We start from the raw sequence: 27,616 nt of genomic DNA, 5'->3' as shown, positions 1-27,616 counted from the left end.
GTGAGCGCGCTTCACGTTATATTTCCTAAACATATTAAAGTAAGCGTTGCTAATATTGACAACCTCTTCATCTTGATTATGATAATTTCTTGTCGTTAAATCTATAGTATTATGTGTCAGCAAGCTTCAAATATTTGCAAATATATACATTATGATAATCTGGGCCCTTTGATAAATAAAGAAATACTAGTACAATAATGTCTACCATTTTCCATTGATTATCTGGTACCAAACTGTGGACTAGTCGCGATTTTCCAGCATGCCCTAATATTTGGCCTTCTGATCTTTCTCGTCGCATGAAATCCTTTTCGCGGAAATGGAAATGGCAGCCTAGTTCATAGAAACGGTTGCATATTAAGACTTTTCATCATCTCAAATAGGACCAGCTGCAGAGGATTGGCTGTTGAATTATCAGGATATTTCACAGAACTGCACGGCCATTGTTAATAACGGTACAGAAATAGTAATTATGTGATCCGCTTATTAAAAAGACAGTGACATATTTCAATCAGATCAACACGACCTAAATACCATTTAAATTACATGTATATTTTACCGCTTGTATCAAACACGAAGTTCAAATTATTTTATACTGAGTACTATTGATTTAAACAGTTCTCAATAATATTTGTGTAACCTAATCGCTGTATGCGGACATTCTAATTCAAGTTTAATTGAACTGATACGGCTAAAGCTTGTGTAGTCGGCGGACTGCAGGTCGACTTGTCTACTGACATACAGTACATGTATGTACGTAGAGGTACACACACATGTGCTTGTAGATACATGTGACCGACTCCAATTTTTTTATCTTCGTAAAATGAGATTATTAAGCTATGTGCATGTTTCGTGAGAACAGGATATGGAGTGGGCACTCTATTTTTTGTTAGATAATTAGAAGCGAATATCTTGCTACTATGCGTTCAGTACGCGGAAACAGTTAAAACGGAAGTTACGAGGGTGTTGGGGTGATCATTCATTGGTTGTAATGGCAGCGCAACGGATTATAAAACGCGAAAGTAAGAACAGGTCCTCATACGGAGTCAGTGGTGCTATCTCGTCAATCTTCTCAACTAAAGTTGTGAAACATCGAACGGACAAGCGATTAATTCACATAACTTGCACATCTCTTATCTACTTATGTTTCAACAGATGTTGATCTAAATTCTTTAAATAAATGGAACAAGTGATTCAAAAGCTGGCGAGGGTGATAACTATCACGGAGGGCCAAGTACAGCAGAAAAAGGTAGGTTTTGTGTATTTAAGCATGTAGACTTGACAAGAAAATGTTGATCTCTCTCTCTCTCTCTCTGTCTGTCTGTCTGTCTGTCTGTCTGTCTGTCTGTCTGTCTGTCTGTCTCTCTCTCTCTCTCTCTCTCTCTCTCTCTCTCTCTCTCTCTCTCTCTCTCTCTCTCTCTCTCTCTCTCTCTCTCTCTCTCTCTCTCTCTCTCTCTCTCTCTCTCTCTCTCTCTCTCTCTCTCTCTCTCTCTCTCTCTCTCTCTCCCTCTCTCTCTCTCTCTACTCCTCCTTCCTTTCTCCTCTCTCTCCTCTCTCTCTCTCTCTCTCTCTCTCTCTCTCTCTCTCTCTCTCTCTCTCTCTCTCTCTCTCTCTCTCTCTCTCTCTCTCTCTCTCTCTCTCTCTCTCTCTCTGTCTTTCTCTCTCCCTCTCTGTCTTTCTGTCACTCTCTCTAACTATGACAGGCAAATTTATCTAATTGTTTTATAAGTAAAAATAAAATAAGATAGATTTAAAAAAAGAAAAGACACAATCAGATGATATATCGGTACATGTTTCTTTTTTAATTACTATTTTAGGTTGATGGAATACAATCTTATTTAGATAATTTTGCATTTACTCTAGATACCCGGGATTTTTGGGATTATTCCACAGCATTAGGCTATAGTTAGCTTTATTCTAATACAGAAAAATAATTCTTCCTGAAAATAAGGTGGACGTTATTTCACACGAAATTACCTAAGGGAGCACTATTTATGACAATTTCAATAAATTCTAAAATAGTATTGTTTTCACATGTGGCACCTTAATATTCAATACATATTACAATTTCCTAACAGCATTTCCTTTTATCGTTAGATATCAGACAGACATCAAGTGTGTGATAAATATTTAATTTTATGAGTTGGTTACATTTTTAACTGTATTTAATAAAGCACAAAGTGTTATAAAACGCACCTTATGAATTGTGATCGGCTTATCATCGTTGTCATACTGACTGATCTGGTGTTTCCGGAAATCTATATTTTAAATTTTTTTGTTGACCTGCCTTAGTTGTCAGTTCTGAATTCGGTGTCACTTTATATTCCGTTAAAACGTTTAAATGCTTCAGACCAAAAACCTGTGTAAACGTTGGTGATAGAAATATTAGATAAAAACAAAATTAAAAGAAAATATAATGTGATGACACTTACATGTGCATCATCTTAGTGGTGACGGCGACTGTTTCGAGCACCGGAAGTTTGTCGTTAAGTGAAACGTAACAATCGTGTTAAGTGCCACTTCACATATGACGTGCTGTTTAGGTAATATGTCAAGGCTCCAAGAAAACGTATCATAATTTATGTAAGGCTGTAAGAATATCCGGTATGTATTACGAAAGTCACAATCAAACACATATTTTGCATTTGATGTCAATAGTATGTACAGATTTTCGCTTTGTTCAAATATCGGCTGTCTCTATCTGACTCTATTTGTTTATCTATTTGACGCGCATTGAACATGTATGCTTGTAGATAAGCAGTACGCAATACCTGATATGCAAGGTACACGGATACACGTCATAAGGGCACACGATACACGTCATACGGGTACTCGATACACGGATACACGTTAAGTCATGCACGGTATAGAGTACACAGTATACATGTTAACCATCAGTGTTTCATTATACCGACTAGTAACTTTTGAGACTTTGTGCTACAATAAATATGACAACCTGTCACGTGTACTGCCCGACATACACGAATGCGATGTCATTAGACTACCTCAATAGTATGAGGCTTCCATAATTTTACAAACCTCTAACATTATAACAGTCTGTTTGTAATTTGCAACAAAAACCTAATCGTCCCCATAACATACATGTTAATATGTTTGTCAACGTCGTCTGCTCGACGTCGAACTGACAGTTCACAAATAAATACGTTACAAAAGATGTCTGCATGATCGCGCTCACATACTGACAGGCCAGACTATCATGTCTAATTTTCTTGACTAATCTATTCGGAAAATGACACTCAAACTAAAACATTCTCAAAGAATCATATAGATTTAGAGCCGCATGGCCGGTTGATTTGATATCAAAGCGAATAAACTTCTTTTATTACTGACGAACAAACACAGTTAGTGGATTAATTCAGAATTTAGCGATAGTTTTCACTTTCATGTCAGAAATAAAATGAATTTGTTAACAAGACTATTTCATATTGGTGTTGTTTATGACGATAGTGTAATTGTATGATTTAGGTACATATACACAGTATATATATACACGGTATACACATACACGGTATACATATACACAGTATACACGGTATACATACACAGTATACATATACACAGTATACATATACACGGTATACATATACACGGTATACATATACACATTATACATATACACGGTATACATATACACGGTATACATATACACATTATACATATACACGGTATACATATACACGGTATACATATACACGGTATACATATACACAGTATATATATATACACGGTATACACATACACGGTATACATATACACGGTATACATATACACATACACAGTATACATATACACATATATATATACACAGGTATACACAGTATACATATATATACACAGTATATATATATATACACAGGTATACATATACACATATATATATATATATATATACACATACACATATACACACAGTATACATATACACAGTATACACAGTATACATATACACAGTATATATATATACACAGTATATATATACACGGTATACACATACACGGTATACATATACACAGTATATATATATATATATATACACAGTATATATATATACACAGTATACATATACACATATACACGTATACACATATACACACAGTATATATACACAGTATACATATACACATATACACAGTATACACAGTATATATACACAGTATATATACATATACACAGTATACATATACACAGTATACACGGTATACATACACAGTATACATATACACAGTATACACAGTATACATATACACAGTATATATATATACACAGTATACATATACACAGTATACACAGTATACATATACATATACAGTATATATACACAGTATATATATACACACAGTATATATACACAGTATACACAGTATACATATACACAGTATACACATATACATATACACAGTATATATATACACAGTATACATATACACAGTATACATATATACACAGTATATACACAGTATACATATACACAGTATATATATACACACAGTATACACATATACACAGTATATATATACACAGTATACACAGTATATATATATATACATATACACAGTATATATATACACAGTATACATATACACAGTATACACAGTATACATATACACAGTATACACAGTATACATATACACAGTATAGTATACATATACACATAGTATACATATACACAGTATACACAGTATACACAGTATATATATATACAGTACACAGTATACATATACACGGTATACATACACAGTATACATATACACAGTATACATATACACAGTATACACAGTATACATATACACCACAGTATACATATACACAGTATATATATACACAGTATACACATACACAGTATACATATACACAGTATACATATACACAGTATACATATACACAGTATACACGGTATACATACACAGTATACATATACACAGTATACACAGTATACATATACACAGTATATATATATACACAGTATACACAGTATACATATACACATATACACGGTGTACATATACACAGTATACATATACACAGTATACACAGTATACATATACACGGTATACACAGTATAATATACACAGTATATATATATACACAGTATACATATACACGGTATACATATACACAGTATACATATACACAGTATACACAGTATACATATACACAGTATATATATATACACAGTATATATATACACGGTATACATATACACAGTATATACAGTATATATATATACACAGTATATATATATACACATTATACACACGGTATATATATATACAGTATACATATACACAGTATACATATACACAGTATATATATATACACAGTATACATATACACAGTATATATATATATATACACACAGTATACATATACACAGTATATATATACACAGTATACATATACACATATACATACATATACACAGTATATATATACACAGTATACACACAGTATACATATACACACAGTATACATATACACAGTATACATATACACACAGTATACATATACACAGTATACATATACACATATATATATATACACAGTATACATATACACAGTATATATATACACACAGTATACATATACACATACATATACACAGTATACATATACATATACATATACACAGTATACATATACACATTATACATATACACATTATACATATACACGGTATACACATACACAGTATACATATACACAGTATACACAGTATACATATACACAGTATACACAGTATACATATACACAGTATATATATATACACAGTATACATATACACAGTATACACAGTATACATATACACAGTATACATATACACAGTATACATATACACGGTATATATATACACAGTATACATATACACGGTATATATACACAGTATACATATACACGGTATATATATACACGGTATATATATACACAGTATACATATACACGGTATATATATACACAGTATACACAGTATACATATACACAGTATACACATACACAGTATACATATACACGGTATATATATACACAGTATACATATACACGGTATACATATACACGGTATACACAGTATACATATACACAGTATACACGGTATACATACACAGTATACACAGTATACATATACACAGTATACATATACACGGTATACACATACACAGTATACACGGTATACATATACACGGTATACACGGTATACATACACAGTATACACAGTATACATATACACAGTATACATATACACAGTATACATACACAGTATACACAGTATACATATACACAGTATACATATACACGGTATACATATACACGGTATACACATACACAGTATAATATACACAGTATACATATACACAGTATACATATACACGGTATACATATACACGGTATACACATACACAGTATAATATACACAGTATACATATACACGGTATACATATACACGGTATACACATACACAGTATACATATACACAGTATACACGGTATACATATACACAGTATACATAGTATATATATATACGGTATAAATATTCACAATTTACAAATATACGGAATACATATATGATGCTCAAATACACAATATACACGATATGCAGATTCATTTGTTCAAATACACTGCATACATGTAGGTGGTCTCGATGTTAAGATACTCTTCTAACAGATATAGAAACACTGGAGAGGTACACGCTGTCTGCCTCGCAAGATTAGGCAAACCAAGTAAACTTTACGTAAATTGAAATAGACAAGTTCGTTCATTTTAAATGAAGCCTTCCGGAATGTAGTTGGGGATGATTATTAGCCTCGCTGTTGTGAACAATGTATAGTGCTGAGGAGAGACGATAGTAGCATTTAATTTGGATTTCAATTAGATTTGAAACTGTCCAGATTATTCCTAGTGTGAACGTCTGCATGGGAACCTGTTCCTGGTATCGTTTGCCAGTTGAGGTCAATAGGAAATATTGAAAGTAGGGAATATGAGTTCCTATATTCCTTTTGTTTGTCTTTTCATATAGTGCATGGAACCCACCGAAATTGTAGCAGAATATTTGATGGTTATTCCAACACATCAACTCAGTTTCGCTAGTCAAAGTAAATTCTGACATTTCAATTAAAATGAAAAAAAAACGAATTTTTCTTGTAACAATGTCATGTCCAAACATAATCTGATGTTGAGCATACTGATTTTTTAAACAAAGAGTTCTTTTTCAAATAGCCGTTTGAATCAATGAACTGTATAATTAAGGAATTACAGGTATAAATATGTATTTTGACCTACCGGGGGTCGACGGCTGTAGGCATCGGGGCTCGACGGCTGTGGACACCGGGGCTCGACGGCTGTGGGCACCGGGGATCGACGGCTGTGGGTACCGGGGGCTCGACAGCTGTAGGTACCGGGGGTTCGACAGCTGTAGGTACCAGGGGCTCTTAGTAAAAGTAAATTCCATTTGTAGGCGGCTATAAATTTCGATTTACTTTTCTTGCTTCTTTGGTGTAGCTTGAAATCATCATATAAAACTATCAATTCACAGAAAAACCAGATCAGATACAGTAGCAACACATACGGAGCCGAGGGCCTGATGGAGTCGATATTTGTCTGCGGTATAACACCCGTAAGATCTTAACACTTTTCTTCTTAGTTATTCTGAGCTGCGATGTTTGACAGGATATCACATAAAATTGATAATCATTTTAAAAAATGGGTAAAATTGAATCGCGTACATGTGAAGGGAATATTGAGGCTAATTTATAGGGATTCAGTGTCACCTGCGCGGGTAATTTTTCACACAGTAAGATCCCTCACATGTTTAAAGAGTAATCCATGTAAGTTGGCATAAATTGTTTCGCAATTGTTTTAAATAAACAATATTTGAAATTTACTACTGACGGAATACATTTGAAATTATATAAGTTATATAAATTTATAATTAAAATAACTTCGTCTTACATGTTGAATGATAGAAACAACTTACGGTACATTGTAGGGTTGCAAGAATGCATGTAATTTAAAACTATCTCTTGCAAATGTTCTAAAACTCCATGCTTATCGAGTGAGATATTGTGTGAAATATTATTACTATACTTGATTTATGCTGTTGAAATAATCGAGGGATGAACATACAATATATTCCTGCCGTTTGCAGCAGGCCTTTTTATCTGGATACATCGTTTCCTCGAACGCCAGATAATTACTGGTAAAGATATCCCGGAGTTTTAGATTGTGAAACCTCGAGGTCAAAGTTCTCATTAACGAAAGGCAATGGAGATCTTATAAACATCTGTGAAGAGATAGAACACAGTACCAATATATTTATGTTGTTTACACGGGAGATGCTATCGATGGTTTCAGTTATATGCAGAGTTGAAACATATCTGTGTGTAATATGTAAAAGGGACAAACATTGTCTTTGCCGGTTATTAAGAGTTACGAAGCGGCATGGTTTCGGCGACTTGACCGCTTGATGTAACCTGGGGGAAAATAAGGGATTCCATTTCACTAGATATGTTTCACTGGTATTTATGGTCCCGCAGTCCTGACCCCTTCCTAACTCCTCCCTGACCCCTCCCCAACCGCATTCCATTTCAGGTCTGTTAGTTCTCTTTCATCCTATAGATAGGTAAATCAAGGCCTCTGCGTCGTCAGTTTATCAACTTTGTATTTACGCTTTGAATAGGGAACGCCCGTATGAAAAACCCAGTCAAGATGAAAATGTCTATTATTAGAGAATTGTTAGAGGATTCTGCAAATTTCGTTATCATTGAGGGATTCTAATTTTATCTATTACTGAGGATGGAAGAAACTTCCCTAACTAAAAGTGAAGATACCATGAAAATAAGTTTTATTTATAGAATCATGTTCTATTAGATGTCTTCCGTGAAGGATGTGAACCACAAATATATATATATATATATATATATATATATTCACCGTACATGTGGTAAAATGCCATGTATGTACATGTACTTTTGATGTTGGGAGCTGATGTCAGGGGGCCAGGAAATCACTCGTCTCGTCCATTAACATGTTAACAAAGCATGCTGGTGTTTGTTCTGTAGGGCATGTGTTCACCAGATAACATACTTGTTATAATTGTTCTAGTAAATCAATAGCCTTAGACACAGCAGTAAAACATCAGTAGGGAGCCGTTTGACTTTGACTGACAGATACAGAGGTTCTAGAGGGGTTTACTGATACACTGACCATCCCGTTCAACTATCGGCAGATTCAGGTTTATCAACAAACTGACCACCCCTTCTTGATGTCGACAAGGTCAGGTTTATCAACAAACTGACCACCCCTTCTTGATGTCGACAAGGTCAGATTTATCAGCACACTGACCACCCCATCGTGATGTCGACAAGTTCAGGTTTATCAACACACTGACCACCCCTTCTTGATGTCGACAAGGTCAGGTTGATTAACAAACTGACCATTCCTTCTTAATGTCGACAAGGTCAGTTGCATCAACTTGTTGACCATTCCTTCGTGATGACGACAAGGTAAGGTTTATCAGCACACTGACCACCCCATCGTGATGTTGACAGGATCAGGTTTATCAACACGCTGACCATTCCTTCGTGATGTGGACAAGGTCAGGTTTATCAATACACTGACCCCTCTTTCTTTATGTCGACAAGGTCAGGTTTATCAACAAACTGACCACCCCATCGTGATGTCGACAAGGTCAGGTTTATCAGCACACTGACCACCCCATCATGATGTCGACAAGGTCAGTTTTATCAACACGCTGACCATTCCTTCTTGATGTCGACAAGGTCAGTTTTATCAACACGCTGACCATTCCTTCGAGATGTCGACAAGGTCAGTTGTATCAACATGTTGACCATTCCTTCGTGATGTCGACAAGGTAAGGTTTATCAGCACACTGACCACCCCATCGTGATGTCGACAAGGTCAGGTTTACCAACACGCTGACCATTCCTTCGTGATGTCGACAAGGTCAGGTTTATCAACACGCTGACCATTCCTTCGTGATGTCGACAAGGTCAGGTTTATCAACACGCTGACAATTCCTTCGAGATGTCGACAAGGTCAGTTGTATCAACATGTTGACCATTCCTTCGTGATGTCGACAAGGTCAGGTTTATCAGCACACTGACCACCCCATCATGATGTCGACAAGGTCAGTTGTATCAACACGCTGACCATTCCTTCGTGATGTCGACAAGGTCAGGTTTATCAACACGCTGACAATTCCTTCGTGATGTCGACAAGGTCAGTTGTATCAACATGTTGATCATTCCTTCGTGATGTCGACAAGGTCAGGTTTATCAGCACACTGACCATCCCATCGTGATGTCGACAATGTCAGGTTTATCAACATGTTGACCATTCCTTCGTGATGTCGACAAGGTCAGGTTTATCAGCACACTGACCACCCCATCATGATGTCGACAAGGTCAGTTGTATCAACACGCTGACTATTCCTTCGTGATGTCGACAAGGTCAGGTTTATCAACACGCTGACAATTCCTTCGTGATGTCGACAAGGTCAGTTGTATCAACATGTTGATCATTCCTTCGTGATGTCGACAAGGTCAGGTTTATCAGCACACTGACCATCCCATCGTGATGTCGACAAGGTCAGGTTTATCAACACGCTGACAATTCCTTCGTGATGTCGACAATGTCAGGTTTATCAACATGTTGACCATTCCTTCGTGATGTCGACAAGGTCAGGTTTATCAACAAACTGACCACCCCTTCTTGATGTTGACAAGGTCAGGTTTATCAGCACACTGACCACCCCTTCTTGATGTCGACAAGGTCAGTTATATCAACATGTTGACCATTCCTTCGTGATGTCGACAAGGTCAGGTTTATCAACATGTTGACCATTCCTTCGTGATGTCGACAAGGTCAGGTTTATCAACACACTGACCCCCCTTTCTTTATGTCGACAAGGTCAGGTTTATCAAAAACTGACCCCCCTATCTTGATGTCGACAAGGTCAGGTTTATCAAAAACTGACCAATCCCTCTTGAGGTCGACAAGGTCAGGTTTATCAGCACACTGACCACCCCTTTTTGATGTCGACAAGGTAAGGTTTATCAACAAACTGACCACCCCTTCTTGATGTTGACAAGGTCAGGTTTATCAGCACACTGACCACCCCATCGTGATGTCGACAAGTTCAGGTTTATCAACACACTGACCACCCCTTCATGATGTCGACAAGGTAAGGTTGATCAACACACTGACCACCCCCTCTTGATGTCGACAAGGTCAGGTAGATCAATACGCTGACCATTCCTTCTTGATCCCGTACAGTCCGAGTTCCCTCTCGACGTCGTTCTTTAATCAATTCTAAATTTAAACTCTATGCAGCATGTGTATTTTCGTTCTCGTATCTTTCAGATACAAAACAAAGGAGATAAAAATGTGTTTGTATGTCTGTGTTGTTGGTTCGTGGTGTTTGTATGTCTGTGTTGTTGGTTCGTGGTGTTTGTATGTCTGTGATGTTGGTTCGTGATGTTTGTATGTCTGTGTTGTTGGTTCATGGTGTTTGTATGTCTGTGTTGTTGGTTCGTGATGTTTGTATGTCTGTGTTGTTGGTTCGTGATGTTTGTATGTCTGTGATGTTGGTTCGTGATGTTTGTATGTCTGTGATGTTGGTTTGTGATGTTTGTATGTCTGTGTTGTTGGTTCGTGATGTTTGTATGTCTGTGTTGTTGGTTCGTGATGTTTGTATGTCTGTGTTGTTGGTTCATGGTGTTTGTATGTCTGTGTTGTTGGTTCGTGGTGTTTGTATGTCTGTGTTGTTGGTTCGTGATGTTTGTATGTCTGTGATGTTGGTTCGTGATGTTTGTATGTCTGTGATGTTGGTTCGTGATGTTTGTATGTCTGTGTTGTTGGTTCGTGATATTTCTATGTCTGTGTTGTTGGTTCATGACGTTTGGATATCTGTGTTGCTGCAGTTTTTTGTTTTAAGTGTTTTTGTTATTTTTGTTTGGTTGGTTTTTTTTTTTTTTTTTTTGTGTGTTTATTTTGTATATTTCAGTTTTGTTATTTTTTATTGTTATAAATTATATATTTACGATATTTTGGTATCTCTTTCATTCTTTATGAAATTTCTGTTTTTACATATGTAACCTGCTCACTTTTGTTTTATGTCCTAGTTTTAGCATAAATTGACATAATTACTTTTAACTACTTTGAATTCCTGAAAAAGACATTTAAATTCGATTGATACAACTATGTGAACTGAAACAGTTTTTTTGGAGTTCAATCATATATAATCTTCATGATACAGGATTTGGAATACGTAACGTAATATGACCAGATAAGATAAGGAATGCCAAGTACAGATTCCTACAAACACTGTCCACCTTTTCTTCATGTTACTCCGCCTGTGTAAGTAATACAAGCTTTTGCCCTATACATTTCTATAACTCACATCAGCAGTTACATGATATATAAACTTTATTTATTTATAATACAACAATTGCGAAACAAGCTATCAGCTTATATTAATCACTCTTGTTAGCCCGGATAGAAATTCCTTGAGGGGTCTTACTATAAGAGGGAAACGGATTACCAGGGGAAACCCCAGGCAGGTGACTCTATGTCTTTTCACGTGTGTTCCGGGAATTGAACCCTGGACGTCTAGTGCGTTACCACTGCGCCACCCGACCACCCAAATGTAAAAGATTTAAACAACATCAGTTACTAGTTTAAAGGATTTAAACAACATCAGTTACTAGTTTAAAGAATTTAAACAACATCAGTTACTAGTTTAAAGAATTTAAACAACATCAGTTACTAGTTTAAAGAATTTAAACAACATCAGTTACTAGTTTAAAGGATTTAAACAACATCAGTTACTAGTTTAAAGGATTTAAACAGCATCAGTTACTAGTTTAAAGGATTTAAACAACATCAGTTACTAGTTTAAAGGATTTAAACAACATCCGTTACTAGTTTAAAGGATTTAAACAACATCAGTTACTAGTTTAAAGGATTTAAACAACATCAGTTACTAGTTTAAAGGATTTAAACAACATCAGTTACTAGTTTAAAGGATTTAAACAACATCCGTTACTAGTTTAAAGGATTTAAACAACATCAGTTACTAGTTTAAAGGATTTAAACAACATCAGTTACTAGTTTAAAGGATTTAAACAACATCCGCTTTGTTCACCTTTTTATTTTTAATTTTCAGTTACCGTTACTAGTTTAAAGGAAATAAAACAACATCAGTTACTAGTTTAAAGGATTTAAACAACGTCAGTTACTAGTTTAAAGGATTTAAACAACATCAGTTACTAGTTTAAAGGATTTAAACAACTTCAGTTACTTGTTTTAAGGATTTAAACAACATCAGTTACTAGTTTTATCTATACGTAAATGTCACAAGTAGCGGACTCTGCTTTGTTCACCTTTTTATTTTTAATTTTCTAGGCTTACTGTAACCGCTTTATAGAAGCAAGCCTTTTATGACGTCATGAAATGATGCAGGTGTGTCTCAGAATTTACAACAAAACAGTGAGAAACATAAATGAAAAAGAAAGCTTCAGTTTTTGATCAGTACGATATATCGCATTTCAAATGTTTGCCCAATGAAGATGGTGTATCAACACATACTAAGAACGATTTTGCTTTTGTCTGTTTACTAGTTTTCGTTTTTATCCCCTGCTTTCACCGAAACGGGGAATATTAATTTGGGTTTGTCCGTCAGTCCGTCCGTCTGTCTATAACACTTTCGTTTCCGTGTTCTAACTTCCCCAAATATCATCCAATTTGGGTGAAACTTGGTCAGCAGATGCATCTTGGGGTCATTAAGACTGAGTTTGACTATCAGTGTCATCTGTTAATGATTATGCATACTAATGAGGTATCTTTTGATTTCATTGGTCGGTTCATTTCCGTGCTCTAACTTCCGTAAATATAATCCGATTTAGATGAGACTTGGTCAGCAGATGCATAGTAGGGCACATAAGTTCAGCAATCAACATCATCTGTTAATATCTATGCATACTAATTATGGATCCTTCCATTTCATTGGTCGGTCAGTTTTTGTGCTCTTACTTTCCTAAATATAATCTGATTTAGATGTAACTTGAAGTCCCACAAATATTATCAGTTTATCATTATTATCATTTGTCAATAAGGGTATACATAGGTATTTATCAGTAAGGGTAGGTATTTATCAATAAGGGTATATACAGGTATTTATCAATAAGGGTAGGTATTTATCACATAAGGGTATATTTATCAATAAGGGTAGGTATTTATCAGTAAGGGTAGGTATTTATCAATAAGTGTATACACAGGTATTTATCGATAAGGGTATACACAGATATTTATCAATAAGGGTGGGTATTTATCAATAAGGGTAGGTATTTATCAATAAGGGTATACACAGATATTTATCAATAAGGGTGGGTATTTATCAATAAGGGTAGGTATTTATCAATAAGGGTATACACAGGTATTTATCAATAAGGGTATACACAGATATTTATCAATAAGGGTGGGTATTTATCAATAAGGGTAGGTATTTATCAATAAGGGTATACACAGATATTTATCAATAAGGGTAGGTATTTATCAGTAAGGGGTAGGTATTTATCAGTAAGGGTAGGTATTTATCAGTAAGGGTGGGTATTTATCAATAAGGGTAGGTATTTATCAATAAGGGTATACACAGATATTTATCAATAAGGGTAGGTATTTATCAGTAAGGGTAGGTATTTATCAGTAAGGGTAGGTATTTATCAATAAGGGTATACACAGGTTTTTATCGATAAGGGTATACACAGATATTTATCAATAAGGGTAGGTATTTATCAATAAGGGTAGGTATTTATCAGTAAGGGTAGGTATTTATCAATAAGGGTATATATTTATCAATAGGGGTATACATAGGTATTTATTAATAAGGGTATACAAGGTATTTATCAATAAGGGTACACATAGATATTTATCAATAAGGGTAGGTATTTATCAATAAGGGTACACATAGGTATTTATCAATAAGGGTATACATAGGTATTTATCAATAAGGGTAGGTATTTATCAATAAGGGTACACATAGGTATTTATCAATAAGGGTACACATAGGTATTTATCAATAAGGGTATACATAGGTATTTATCAATAAGGGTATACATATGTATTTATCAATAAGGGTATACATAGGGTTTTATCAATAAGGGTATACATAGGTATTTATCAATAAGGGTATACATAGGTATTTGTCAATAAGGATACACATAGGTATTTTTCAATAAGGGTACAATATGTATTTATCAATAAGGGTATACATAGGTATTTATCAATAAGGGTATACATAGGTATTTATCAATAAGGGTATACATAGGTATTTATCGATAATGGTATACATAGGTATTTATCAATAAGGGTATACGACCTTTTCCTAACCTACACTAGATGCAACTGCTGAGAAATACACCAGTCTGCGATCTCTTGGTTCTGTCTTAGGGCAAGACACACAAGACACTAACCCTAATTTCACTTGATTGCATCAGACGGGACTTCCATATGTTCTTCGTTAAGGTAGTTAAGGTAGCCACCAGCTGCTACAATGAGACTCCGCCTCAGAATTACACTGACTAATTATGACGTGAAGTGGTTAATGAAGGAATTAGATTATTATCCAAAAGTTTATGTAACCGTGGTTTCAATGTGAAGAGAAGTATAAAGCATCCACATTCAATTAATGTGATGTGATGTATGTGATCAAAAATAGAAAAGAAAAACAGTTTAATTATTTGCTCTTTGGACTTTGTTTTGTTTTCCTGGCGTTGTCAGTGAAGCTCAAGTGGCGCCATCTACTGCTTCCGGTCTAATGATGTCTGTAAAGTAATTGATATTTTACTGTGGTTATCAAATGTCAAGATAACAATAGCTATGGCGTAAAGTGCACCGAGTAATATGTAATTATTCAAACTAATATTAGTTGTTGTTTTATAGGTGTCCGACTTTCCGTCTGTATCGGACTTGTATGAAGAGAAGACCGGCCTGTACACCACTGCTGTGGGTTCCTACAGGGCATGGTCAATCGACGTAGATCTGGGTCCGCCCAGTCCCTCCATCGCCGTTCCACTAGAAGATGTCCACATTGTCAATTATTACGATGCTCTCCAGGTAGGTCATTTTTCGATGCAATGAAAAATTTTCCGTCACCTTTACTTACAAACTAATTTGTAAATGTCAGCAGTCAAAGTGCAATCGTTCTGTTTAATTTTCCTGTCTTGATTGAAGTACGATCGTCTGAACAGACCTCATTCCTAAAACAGTCTATATCAACGAAAGCTTGTATTTAATGTTATTGATTTCGAGTAATATGTAACTTAATAGTGCCATGTACGTTCCCTGGTCTCATTGAGACATATCCTGGACTCGTTGGAATTTATTCGGGCATGTTAATGACGCATCTAGGCATTTTCTCTACACACGTATTCGGGTTTAAGCTGGATGTCCCAATAAACTCTTTTCAGCATTATTGAGGACGATGTCAGATTCAAATTATCAAAACATATATGGCACTTTCTCCATTTTCTTATTGTCTTTTCCCTCCCTTTGATGTATTTTCAGCATCCCTGTTTTGTTTTCTTTCTTACATCATTCAAATTGACAGACATATATTTCTCTAAGATATAATTATATATACTTATATATACTTTCAATGTCTTACATTTACTTATTTACAGGCATACTCTCAACAGTAGAAAATAAAAGTTTTACACAATGATGGTTATAATATTAAGTGTCATTGATGTATGGAAAGAAATACAATCGAGCTGTGAAACAGTAATTCAAGTTATAGAGACGCTTTAATAGCCGTAATCTTAAAAACGCTTTAAACCTGTCAATCATCCTACTAAAACTCCTCGTGGTCTTGACAGCCCATCTACAGATCATGGTTACAAAAATGATTTAATGGCACGTCAAATACAGCAATGCCACACTGAGTACTATTAGTTTATCATCAGCCATAGGAAGCTCTAGTACTTTTATAAAAAGACATATTTTCGTATCTATACCAAAGAAAACATCGGGTGTTAATACAGTACAACGTTTTCTCTTGTGATTAGTAGGTATTTTATAAAAATGTGTTTAAAGCTGTATCACGTGGTTACTAGAGAAAGGAAGTGTTTAGAAAAAAAAGAGAAAATGTCAACTCCCAAATTTCTTCACCTCATGCGATCATGCAATAGAGACAGGATATACAATTCTGAAGTCTTACCTGCGGGACCAGCCACTTTTAATTTTAAAGAGATCCAGTTTAAAAAAATGAAAAGAATATCAAACACGTTGTTGACAGTTGTACGATGCTTGATAACCATATAGATATTAACTATAATTAAGAACCTTCACGTTCAGTTCGTATACCTTAAGGTTCGTCGTACAACCCTCTAGCATTGCTCAAACCATCCAAAGGTTCGTCGTACAACCCTCTACCATTGCTCAAACCATCCAAAGGTTCGTCGTACAGGCCCCTCGCATTGCTCAAACCATCCAAAAGTTCATCGTACAAGCCTCTCGCATCGCTCAAACCAACCAAATATTCATCGTACAACCCCTTGCATTGCTCAAACCAACCAAATGTTCATCGTACAAGCCGAGCAAGGATTTCACGTGTTCATGGAGTATGTAGAGTGTGTTTATAAGGATTTACTACATTTTTTGCCAGTGAAATAGAGAGAAATATCTTTTAGATAAAAGTGTTTTCCTAGTTAAAAATAACACATTTTTGTTATTCTACGCATTCCTGAAATATACCAAAATATTAGAAACACTTGTGAAATATGTTTGTTATTACTGAAGACACTATTAGATATCATCTTTATAGTTTGATGAACAAAGAAATCTATTTAAAGTACACTTTTTAAACCATATGATATTTTCAACAATTCAATTATTCTAAATATCATTTATTTAATCTAATCATTTAATCTCTTTCAGTATTCCTTATATGAGAACGGATTTCCGGAAACGGTTGACAGAACAGACACACCACGAAGAGAATTTACATGCAATGACGTCACTATTGCCTTGCTTTCGTCACCAGTTGAATGTTTCGGAATTTTACTTGCAGGCGGTAAAATATGCCCACGTGATATGCTCCTTGTGATGTCAACATCTTGGTTGACGAAGGTCAGGTCCAAGAGAAATCCGGAATTATTTTCTCTCTACGTCCACAAAGCGATAACCATGGACCTTGCGGGCCAATCGTTTCTGGATACTTTCAATCCGCCCCGTAGGGTAACATATTTCCTAAATTATTTCACGCGCGCGTGTACAGATGGTCAGAGATCAGATGGAGAGACACTGGAGTCTAATCTGGATTGTCCTATGTCCAGTTCCCTAAATTTGGTCAAAAACGTGGATGATAAACTTTGGACCCGAACTCTGCTGGCCAACATCAATGCTGACTATCCAGAAACACTAGCATTTACCTACAAATGTAATCTGAGGTATGACACCGCTCCTGGTGCGGATATAACAGTTATCAAGCTTGACACAAAATTAGGAACAACAAGCCTAATTTATGAAGAGGTTCAACGATTTCTGAATTCCAAACCTGTCTTATTAAGAGATAAGGTAAGTTCGTAAATATTTCTTTAAAATATTTTGCGTATTTAGTTGCACTGGTGTAGACTTTGTGATCTTATAACAGGTTTTTTCTTAGAGTTGGGATCCTACACCCGACAGGTGATGATCCGCGGTGTACTGGTTCGAATCCCACGGTTCCAGTGGTTGGTTTGGTGACGTTGGCACCAACTTCTACAAGGCACCACCCTCTATAGAATGCTTTCTTGATATTCACGGGGGATCAACCATGGAAACAAATATCAGAGAGACGAAGATCGGCAAATAGCTGTTGAATTCGTGTTTCCCGATACTCTAACCTTGGATGATCAGACCATCATCATGCAATTTCAGTGGCGGACATATATATGGATATTTTTACCGTTATAGTTAATCGTCCCACGAATTGTTAGAATGCTAAGAAATATAATTATATATGTCAACATGTCCAGAAGGCAAAACAATTAACATATATTCAGTCCTCAAGTAGATGAAACAGCGGGCTTACTGTAGAAAACAATGGGACTTTCTAATACCAAGTCGAACCTTATTATCTCAAAGTCGATTGAACCTTGGGAAAACTTCGACTTATCAGATTATTTCATGTACGTGAGTTCTAATCTTTAGTGAGATATTTGGTCGGGACCGATGACAGGCATCGAATTAAACGGTCTTCCAGTTATATGAGTTCGATTTAATGAGGTTTAATGGTATTGCAAAATTTCCCCGCAACTGCTGTCAACTCTGATTTCTTTTGTTTTACATCAGATTGTGGTGAAACCCTCAGGAGTTATCTGGCACGGAAGTCTTGGTGTGACGTATCACGCTCGGAATGACTTGAAAGGTGTCGTCGAAGCCGTCATTCACCTCCTAAACGATCTAGAACCAGAAAATAGCATCCTCGTGGAGACCTTTTACGCCCCACCGACCAAGTACAAACATTTTGGTAAATAACAACAGAAAAAATACATTTCCGTCGACAAATTTGAAATTGAGTTATGGTAAATAAAAATAAAAATGCGAAATTTGATTTGGAGTTTCACAAATACAAGGCTGTATAAGATGTTATCCATAATATTTTAAGAAAGAACTGACCTTTAGCTTATCTGAAATTTGAAAAAAAAAAAATCTAAAAAAGTGAATGAGTATTGTTTTTATCAATCAAACAAGAAACAAAATATAATTTTCACAAATGTCACAATTCATACTGCAGTAACTGTTCATAGTCCTTTCTGTACGTTAAGGACAACGGAAATGGTACTCACAAACTTACATTTTGATTATTACTAAGCATTGTCTCTAAATTTAGAATTAAAACGATCGTTTAACGAGTTCATTGTGTGGAAAAAGCAATGTAGAGAATATAGCGTTCCAATGTTAATATCCTTGTAATCCTCACATAGCTGACCTTCGCGTTACGTAGCTAGAATTATTGTAATCAGTCAAAGACAATTTCGGTCGATTTTTACATAGGCAAATAAAGAAACCATTAGTTAACACAAAAATGAACGTGTCCTGAAAACCAAGCAGATAAAAGACATAACGAAATTAAAATATGGAGTAGGAGAGTCTATTATCTTTCAAGTGTCGGTCGGTGTATGGTCCTTGTAAATTAAACGAGAATACCCGTCAATCATTGCCTGATTATCACAAACCTTCAGGCGATCTTCCGGGTTCCTCCTAATCAGGGAGCACAGAAAATGACGTCATCCACACATGAGTATTCTACGCGCAGAGTTGTATGCTTAGTAATCCCCTTTTTTATGTTTTTTTTTTTTTTTTTGTTTCTTCACGAATTTGTAAAAGATTAAGTCATTATGTCATACTTTAAACAATAATGTGTATCAGGTATTATGTTTTACAAACATAGTGGTATGTATGTGTGGGTTTTACTCAGTGGTTACAAGTATTGTGGGTATTGTGGTTTGAAGTTTAAATGGCAATTACAAATGGCAAATTACATTACAGCAGTGAATAAAAACATCATTATGTAATGGTTTTATGATCACGTGGCCCGGATCGGTTGTCTTGGTAACTGGTCGTTGTACTTAGTAAAATATCTACAATTGCCCATAGCTTTTATCATATGCTAAAAAGGCATGACGAGAAAATCAAGGTTATACATAAAACGTTGAGGTCACTGGAACTGAAACTAGAACAAAGGATTATGAACGTTTTGCATCAACAATGGCGGAAGGTGAGATTATGTGTACCAATTTTGCTTGAAATATCCTGATGACGGGGATTTATTTTTTTTTATAATTTTTTATTTTTCAAGATTTTACACGTTGAACAGGACAAATACACTCACACCCTCTCACACATCCAACCACAGGTGCACATATAGTCATTGCGTGTCAAACAAGAACACTCCATTCAAAAGAATCATCAACATCATCATCAACATTCAACAATGCATGTGATCATTATTATTATTATTATTATTATTATCACCATACATGATAATCCTCATATATCACAATCAAAATTATCATGTTACACACTAAATAATGCATCATCATCATCATCATCATCATCATCATCAAAAACATGATAATCTTCCTCATCATCCATTTCAACATACATATGACAATCAATATTACTATAATGATTATTGTACATACTAAATAATGCATCATCATCATCCACATTCAACAATTCATCATCATCATCAAATCAAGATTCATACTTTCATAGCCATTATGAAACCTTATGATTCATAAATATCGGGGATTTATATCAATAAAAAATAGTCTGCAGGGACAAAGCCGAAAAATAGAAACATGTATATGTTAAGTATTTTTTAAAAATTTAGTTTTAAGCTTTGACATTTCCTCACCCTTTAGTTGGGACATCGAAAAATATTTGTGAATTAAAATATTTCAAGTGAAAGCTGAAAAATATCCAGGTTATCGATACAGACCAATTATTGCTCAAATAGTCAAGAAATCTTGAATGAAATTATTATTTATCGATACAATAGTATTGATTTCTGTAACGTTTAAAATCAAACAGTAGTCATTTAATTTCTCATATGAAAAGGAGAAGATTCATTCAGGTTAGCTTAACTAGTAAATAAGCTTTTCTCCAACACTTTACCTGATCGAACCAAACTTTATCTTTGCTAAGACATACTTTTGTTATCCTGTGAATAATTACCGTATTTAAGATATGTCTCAATTTCTGAAAACATGTCAGATATTTTTAAACGAACCAATATATATATCAGGAACTTACGGAAGTTTAGATTACACTAAATAGATCTGTAAAACTTTCCGGTAAACTGATAATGTAGGTATTCTAAAGGTTCCAAATTTTCAGGGTTACGACGTCCAGAGATAGTGTTATCAAGGGGGAAAATAAGCAAAATGCCACAGGCACTATCTTCACTTGATAGATTTTCACGTCATAAGTATGACAACACAGAGCCTTCTAATAGGTATCCCGTTTCGTTCATATCTACGAGTCGTATATATTGGCCTATATCTTGTTTCTATATATATATATTTATATATACTTGCTGAAGCAGCTGTGTTTAGGGGGTCTAGGTGGGAGGGGGAGGGGGTGGGGGAGGGAGGGCGAGACTCCAAAACACACTGACTATTCAAGTGTCTCGGATATGTCTATAAAAAGCTTATATTTTCGATATCATGAGACTGAAATTATTACTAAATATTTCTTAGTTATTAGATGTCATGTATTTCTTCCGTATTGCTTTATCTCACATTTTAATTTCCAGAAGATTTATCGTTCCGGTTGAGGTCAACGGTTTGTAGAGGATTCGGGGATCACCCAAAGACAACTACACTAATATGTGGTGTTGGCCAAAGGAACCAGCCAATCAATGGTGACAATACGGTCCCCCAAACGTTTGACACGACACTGTGTACATGTGGAGTCACAAGTGCCAAGGAAAGGAATCGACTCAGAGAAAAAACGTCAAAAATTTCTGAAGATCTCCTGGGAGAAATAATTCGTAAAGAAAAGGAAATGACGTCATCAGAGAGAGGGGGAGATGGGGGCCAAACGGATGTTATAGGTACACATTGTTTATGTTATGGTAACAGATTGCAATAAAAAAGGTGGATAATTTAGTGTGAAGCTTCAAAATAAAACACGAATATATATTTGATAGCTGAGCAATATAATTTGCTTTGTATTACTTATTACAACTTCTTGTGTTAAAATCTGAGACCAAATGTTTCATTCGCTGTTGTTTCTTTGAATGAACGATATTAATCTGTTTAGGAAGTTTCCGTAAACTGGTAGAAACAGTTCGTAACGCTCTTCAGGCGTAAAAATGATATGTATGAGTACGACAGTGTATTAAGGTAATATCCAACTGTGTAACAGTCAAAATGTGTTTCAGTCATGTTGGACACGGTGAGAGTGCCTTAATTGCGTTTATACAGTAAAAACTGGATCCGTGTTGTGAATTTGAATGACATCTTTGATGTATATTAAATTCAACGATGATCTCTGAAACGATATGTTTTTTTTTTCGATTTAGGACTAGATTTTGTTCTCGGAGAGAAAGATGATAGTTTGACCCCAATTGCAATAGAGGTGAACAGTCACGACTGCACCATCAACTGTCAACTGTTTGAGTCAATGAACTGTGACATACAAGGGAAATCTGTTAGCCCCCTAGTGGACACAATGGTACAGCGATCCCAGCGCCACCTAATGCAGGGAAAGACAATCCTCGTGATTGGGGCTGGTGGTTTCAGCAAGCGGTTTATCTGGAAAGCAGCACAAGACTACGGCATCAAGGTATGCTGTCGTATATATTCTAATAATAAAATGTCTTATCTGAATATAAAAACCGTCAAATATGTTATGTGAATTCTCATATTTGTTTCCATACAGTTTAATGTCTGAGAAAGCTAAAGAAGAAACCATTATGATACATACTAATGACTATCCAGAGTGATATTGGCACTTTGGCCCCAATATTTTGTTACTGCGAAATATATCATTGATGTGTCACTTTGTAAATAATCAATTTATTTATTTTTATTTCTTTATCTATTTATTTATTTGTTGATAGTAAATAAAAATGTCCATAACATAAATATAACTACACGTGATAGACTTCGGACAATAAACTACAATAGTGAATGTAATAAAGTAAACAAATCATGGTTCAGTTTAATCCATTATTTGACTCTATGGTACAAAATTCTAAATTTGTAATGAAAAATACTTTTCAATTGTGTATCTTGTGTACAATCTTCTGTAGTCTGTGTCACTTTTGGGATACTAACAGCAACCCTTGCAGTCAGACAACACTTGGTATCTACTACCATGCTATAGATTAAATTTAACAAAAATCTTTCGATAACACTAAATCTTATCAAGATCTATATATAAATTAATACCCATTTTTTTACATTTTTTTTGTAGATCTTTCTTGTGAATGATGTTGAAGATTCGTTCGTTTCGGAGAATGTAGATAAATTTCTTCAGTATGATTTCTCTGACCACATGCAGGACGACCGTCACGCGAGAAATATTATTCAGCTTCTGTCGACTGATATCGACGATGTCGACGGATGTTGCACGTTCTGGGAAGACTGTGGGCCTCTCGCAGCCAATATATGTGACAAAATGAAGTACTGCGGCGCCGGTCTACGAGGGGCGCTGATCGCTAAAAAGAAGAGCTCTACCCAGCATCTCTTACGTCAGCGAACGGCTGATATTCCGCATTTTCCGCGGACATACCTGTACACAGGCAGATCTGCTGCTATCCGACAATCCGAACAAATTGCTTCCGCTGCAAAGCATGTCCAATTCCCAGCGGTCTTGAAACTCGAATATGGTTCTAGTGCTGTTGGTGTCAAGTTGGTCAAGGACGAAGAGGAGTGCCGGGCCGAGTATGAAAGAATCCGAAGTTGTCTTCGACAAGAGTCTGATCATCCCGGAATTGGACTAGGACACGGGAACGATATGATGCTTATGGAGTATTATGAGGGTACAGAACATGACATAGATATCATCATATATCAAAGACGTCTCATTGCTGCTTTTATCTCTGATAATGGCCCTACGAGACCGGGAACGTTTACAGAAACAGCAGCTTTAATGCCGACGTGTCTTCCGCCGGACAAAGCCGCACAGCTGAAGACAGCAGCGTATCAATGCTGCACTGAAATTGGACTTGTCAACGGGGTTTTTAATGTCGAGATGATAATGACGTCAACAGGCCCAAAACTGTTGGAGATAAATGCCCGGATGGGCGGGTTCTACCTGAGAGATTGGATCAAGTCCTGCTACGAGGTTGATATTCTTCTCTGCTCCTTCATGATCGCTGCCGGCGTCAAGCCAATCTTGCCGCGAACCATTACGCCACGCTGCCATATCATGGGAGTGATGTGTGTTCCCTCGGCACACAAAGAAACTCTGTCCCGCGTCAGTGTCAGGAACAAAATCTACACTCTTCACGAATCAAACACAATACGCTACAACGAGTTAGACAACGAAGAAAGTTTAGAAGGGGACTTTGACGAGGAAGTAGAAGAACCTTTTTCTAATTTCGCTGTGATAGCGGAAGATTTGGAAACGGCGAAATCCGAATTGCTTAGATTATGCTCGGAACTCGAAATCAGCAATTCTTCTTACGATGTCTCGAAGTATGTGTCAGAATTCTTTCCACGAAATACTGAATATCTGTTATGTTAGAAATAGCCAGGACGCAAGTCAAAGATATTGTGGACTTTCTTCGGTGCATAGTTCTTGAGAGACACTTGAACAAGACGCTTGTCTTACGCTAGCACTAATGGCTTGAGAAATATCTGTTAGCTTAATCTTATGTCCGTTTGTCTTTCAAGTTATGTGAAACGAGCCATTTCTTCTGAATACAGAGCATATATCAGAAAACCTCTATGAAGCTTTGTATTTCTTTAATCTCGCGTTCAAACTACCATCAGAAGAGTGACTGATGTTTGTATTCATTAAGATATCATGACTAAAGAATTACTTTATTTATTTAATGATTTTTTCTTTAAATATTCAAGATAAATTTTTCATTATACATGTACTTTATGTCCATCTAGCTGAATCTACATATCTAACTACCAGCTAAATTACCCATTGATTTTTGTAATTTCAAATCAGCATTTTTTCTATGCAGAATTTATTATACTGACCATGTTGTGTTTTCTTCCCCTATTGGTCAAAGGACAATTTATTTTGTGGGAAACAAACATCAGTCCTGTAGTGTACATATTCCTTGTTGTGTAACTCGTAAATGTGTGTTTTACTGTACAACACGATCACTAATTTTGTCTTCCGTAAATAGATACATTACATGACTGACTTAAAATGGAGTTTTTTTTTTATCAGCAATGACGTATTGATATCATACAATGTGATTTAGATTTTTTTTTACTGGAAAATGCTTTATATAACAACATAACAGACTCATGTCTGATTTATGTATGTATATTTTCATTTCTGAAGCAATTTTTAACATTTTTGTAATCATGTGCAAATGATATAAGACGAACGAAATAAAAATGCTTATTTGTCATATCTCTCCTGCTATTTATTCTATAGTAATGAAATTACATTTATGTTTCAAAATTGATACTTAAGAAAAAAGAACACGAATGTGTTACGTTGACGTCTTGTTATAATAATAACAGATGAGATATCGGATTCGGTCCCCTATACTCGTGCATTATTTTTTGTACCAATAAACAGATCTTGGCAGTGACAAGAGATCAACAAAACAAGAAAAATTAAGTTTAACCACGATACGACGATAATGAAACCAGGGCAGATAAATTTAACGACTATGATATTGAGACAAAACCAAATGACAGCAGACCATTTGAGTTCGACAATAATACATGGTTATCGAGACAGGACAAATTTAGTTTAACCACGACAAGATGATATTGAGACCTTGTCAGAGGTATTTTACCAGTTTCCTCGTGTGTTTGAATCCAAAACAACAAGAGCAGATCAACTAATACAGGTTTGACCACAATACAATGATATTGAGACATGACGAATTATTTTTACCGCGATAAGATGACATTGAGACCCGGCCAATGACAACAGACCAATTAATCCTGTCCACGATAACATGACGTTGAGATCCTACCAATGACAGCAAACCAATTACATTTAACCACGAAACGCTGATATTAAGACCCTACCAATGGCAATAGATTAATTTAATTTAACCACAATAGATAATGAGACCCGACCAATGATAGCAGACTAATTAAATGTGACGTCGATAAGATGACATTGAGACCCGACCAATGACAGCAGATCAATTAAATGTGACGTCGATAAGATGACATTGAGACCCGACCAATGACAGCAGATCAATTAAATGTGACCTCGATAAGATGACATTGAGACCCGACCAATGACAGCAGATCAATTAAATGTGACCTCGATAAGATGACATTGAGACCCGACCAATGACAGCAGATCAATTAAATGTGACCTCGATAAGATGACATTGAGACCCGACCAATGACAGCAGACCAATTAAATGTGACCTCGATAAGATGACATTGAGACCCGACCAATGACAGCAGATCAATTAGATTTGACCTCGATAAGATAATGTTGAGACTCGTCCAATTACAGCAGGCCAATTAAACTGGATCACGGTACGAGGTTATGGAAATATCATAACAAAATCATATAGAGAAAGTCATAGATGAACTGCACTGGTAACAACAGATTTAAGATCCGAATGGAGATACGCCAATCGGAACCCAGGTTACAATATCATACTAAAGTGAACAGAACAAAAATAACAAGTTTAACAGAATCTTGATTTAATCTGAAATTCAATTAAACGAATGCAAAGTGTACACAATAGAAAGATTAACTCGGAGACTCCCGAAAAGGTACAAAAAGGATAGGACTAGGTATTCAGGAAGAGAAAGCGTCTTCTACTTCATCGACGACACTCTTAAATCTTGCTAAATCCAAGCTGGTTGATTTGTTAGTTTGACAGTTGTTGATATCCTGATATTGTGAGCAGGCCCTTGAACAT

At 35.6% G+C, this 27,616-nt stretch overlaps 1 protein-coding gene across 2 annotated transcripts; it reads left to right on the top strand.

Moving 5' to 3' along the window:
- Window positions 1-1,022: 1,022 nt before the first annotated feature.
- On the top strand, window positions 1,023-26,090 carry LOC132564130 (carnosine synthase 1-like). 2 transcript variants are annotated; one of them, XM_060228808.1, is made up of 7 exons: window positions 1,023-1,246; window positions 15,970-16,143; window positions 17,965-18,603; window positions 19,360-19,537; window positions 22,331-22,630; window positions 23,102-23,364; window positions 23,998-26,090. In XM_060228808.1, exons 1-7 carry the CDS (start codon window positions 1,178-1,180, stop codon window positions 25,270-25,272), a joined length of 2,898 nt encoding a protein of 965 aa, XP_060084791.1. In that variant the 5' UTR covers window positions 1,023-1,177; the 3' UTR covers window positions 25,273-26,090. The 2 variants fall into 2 exon arrangements, with proteins under 2 accessions (XP_060084791.1, XP_060084792.1); XM_060228809.1 differs by lacking the exon at window positions 15,970-16,143.
- Window positions 26,091-27,616: the final 1,526 nt, after the last annotated feature.

This window comes from Ylistrum balloti, unplaced genomic scaffold (assembly GCF_031769215.1).
Source record: "Ylistrum balloti isolate Yb309-2 unplaced genomic scaffold, AGI_CSIRO_Ybal_v1 Utg372002, whole genome shotgun sequence".
NCBI classification, from domain to species: Eukaryota; Metazoa; Mollusca; class Bivalvia; order Pectinida; family Pectinidae; genus Ylistrum; species Ylistrum balloti.
This window is presented reverse-complemented; position numbering and strand designations above follow the sequence as displayed.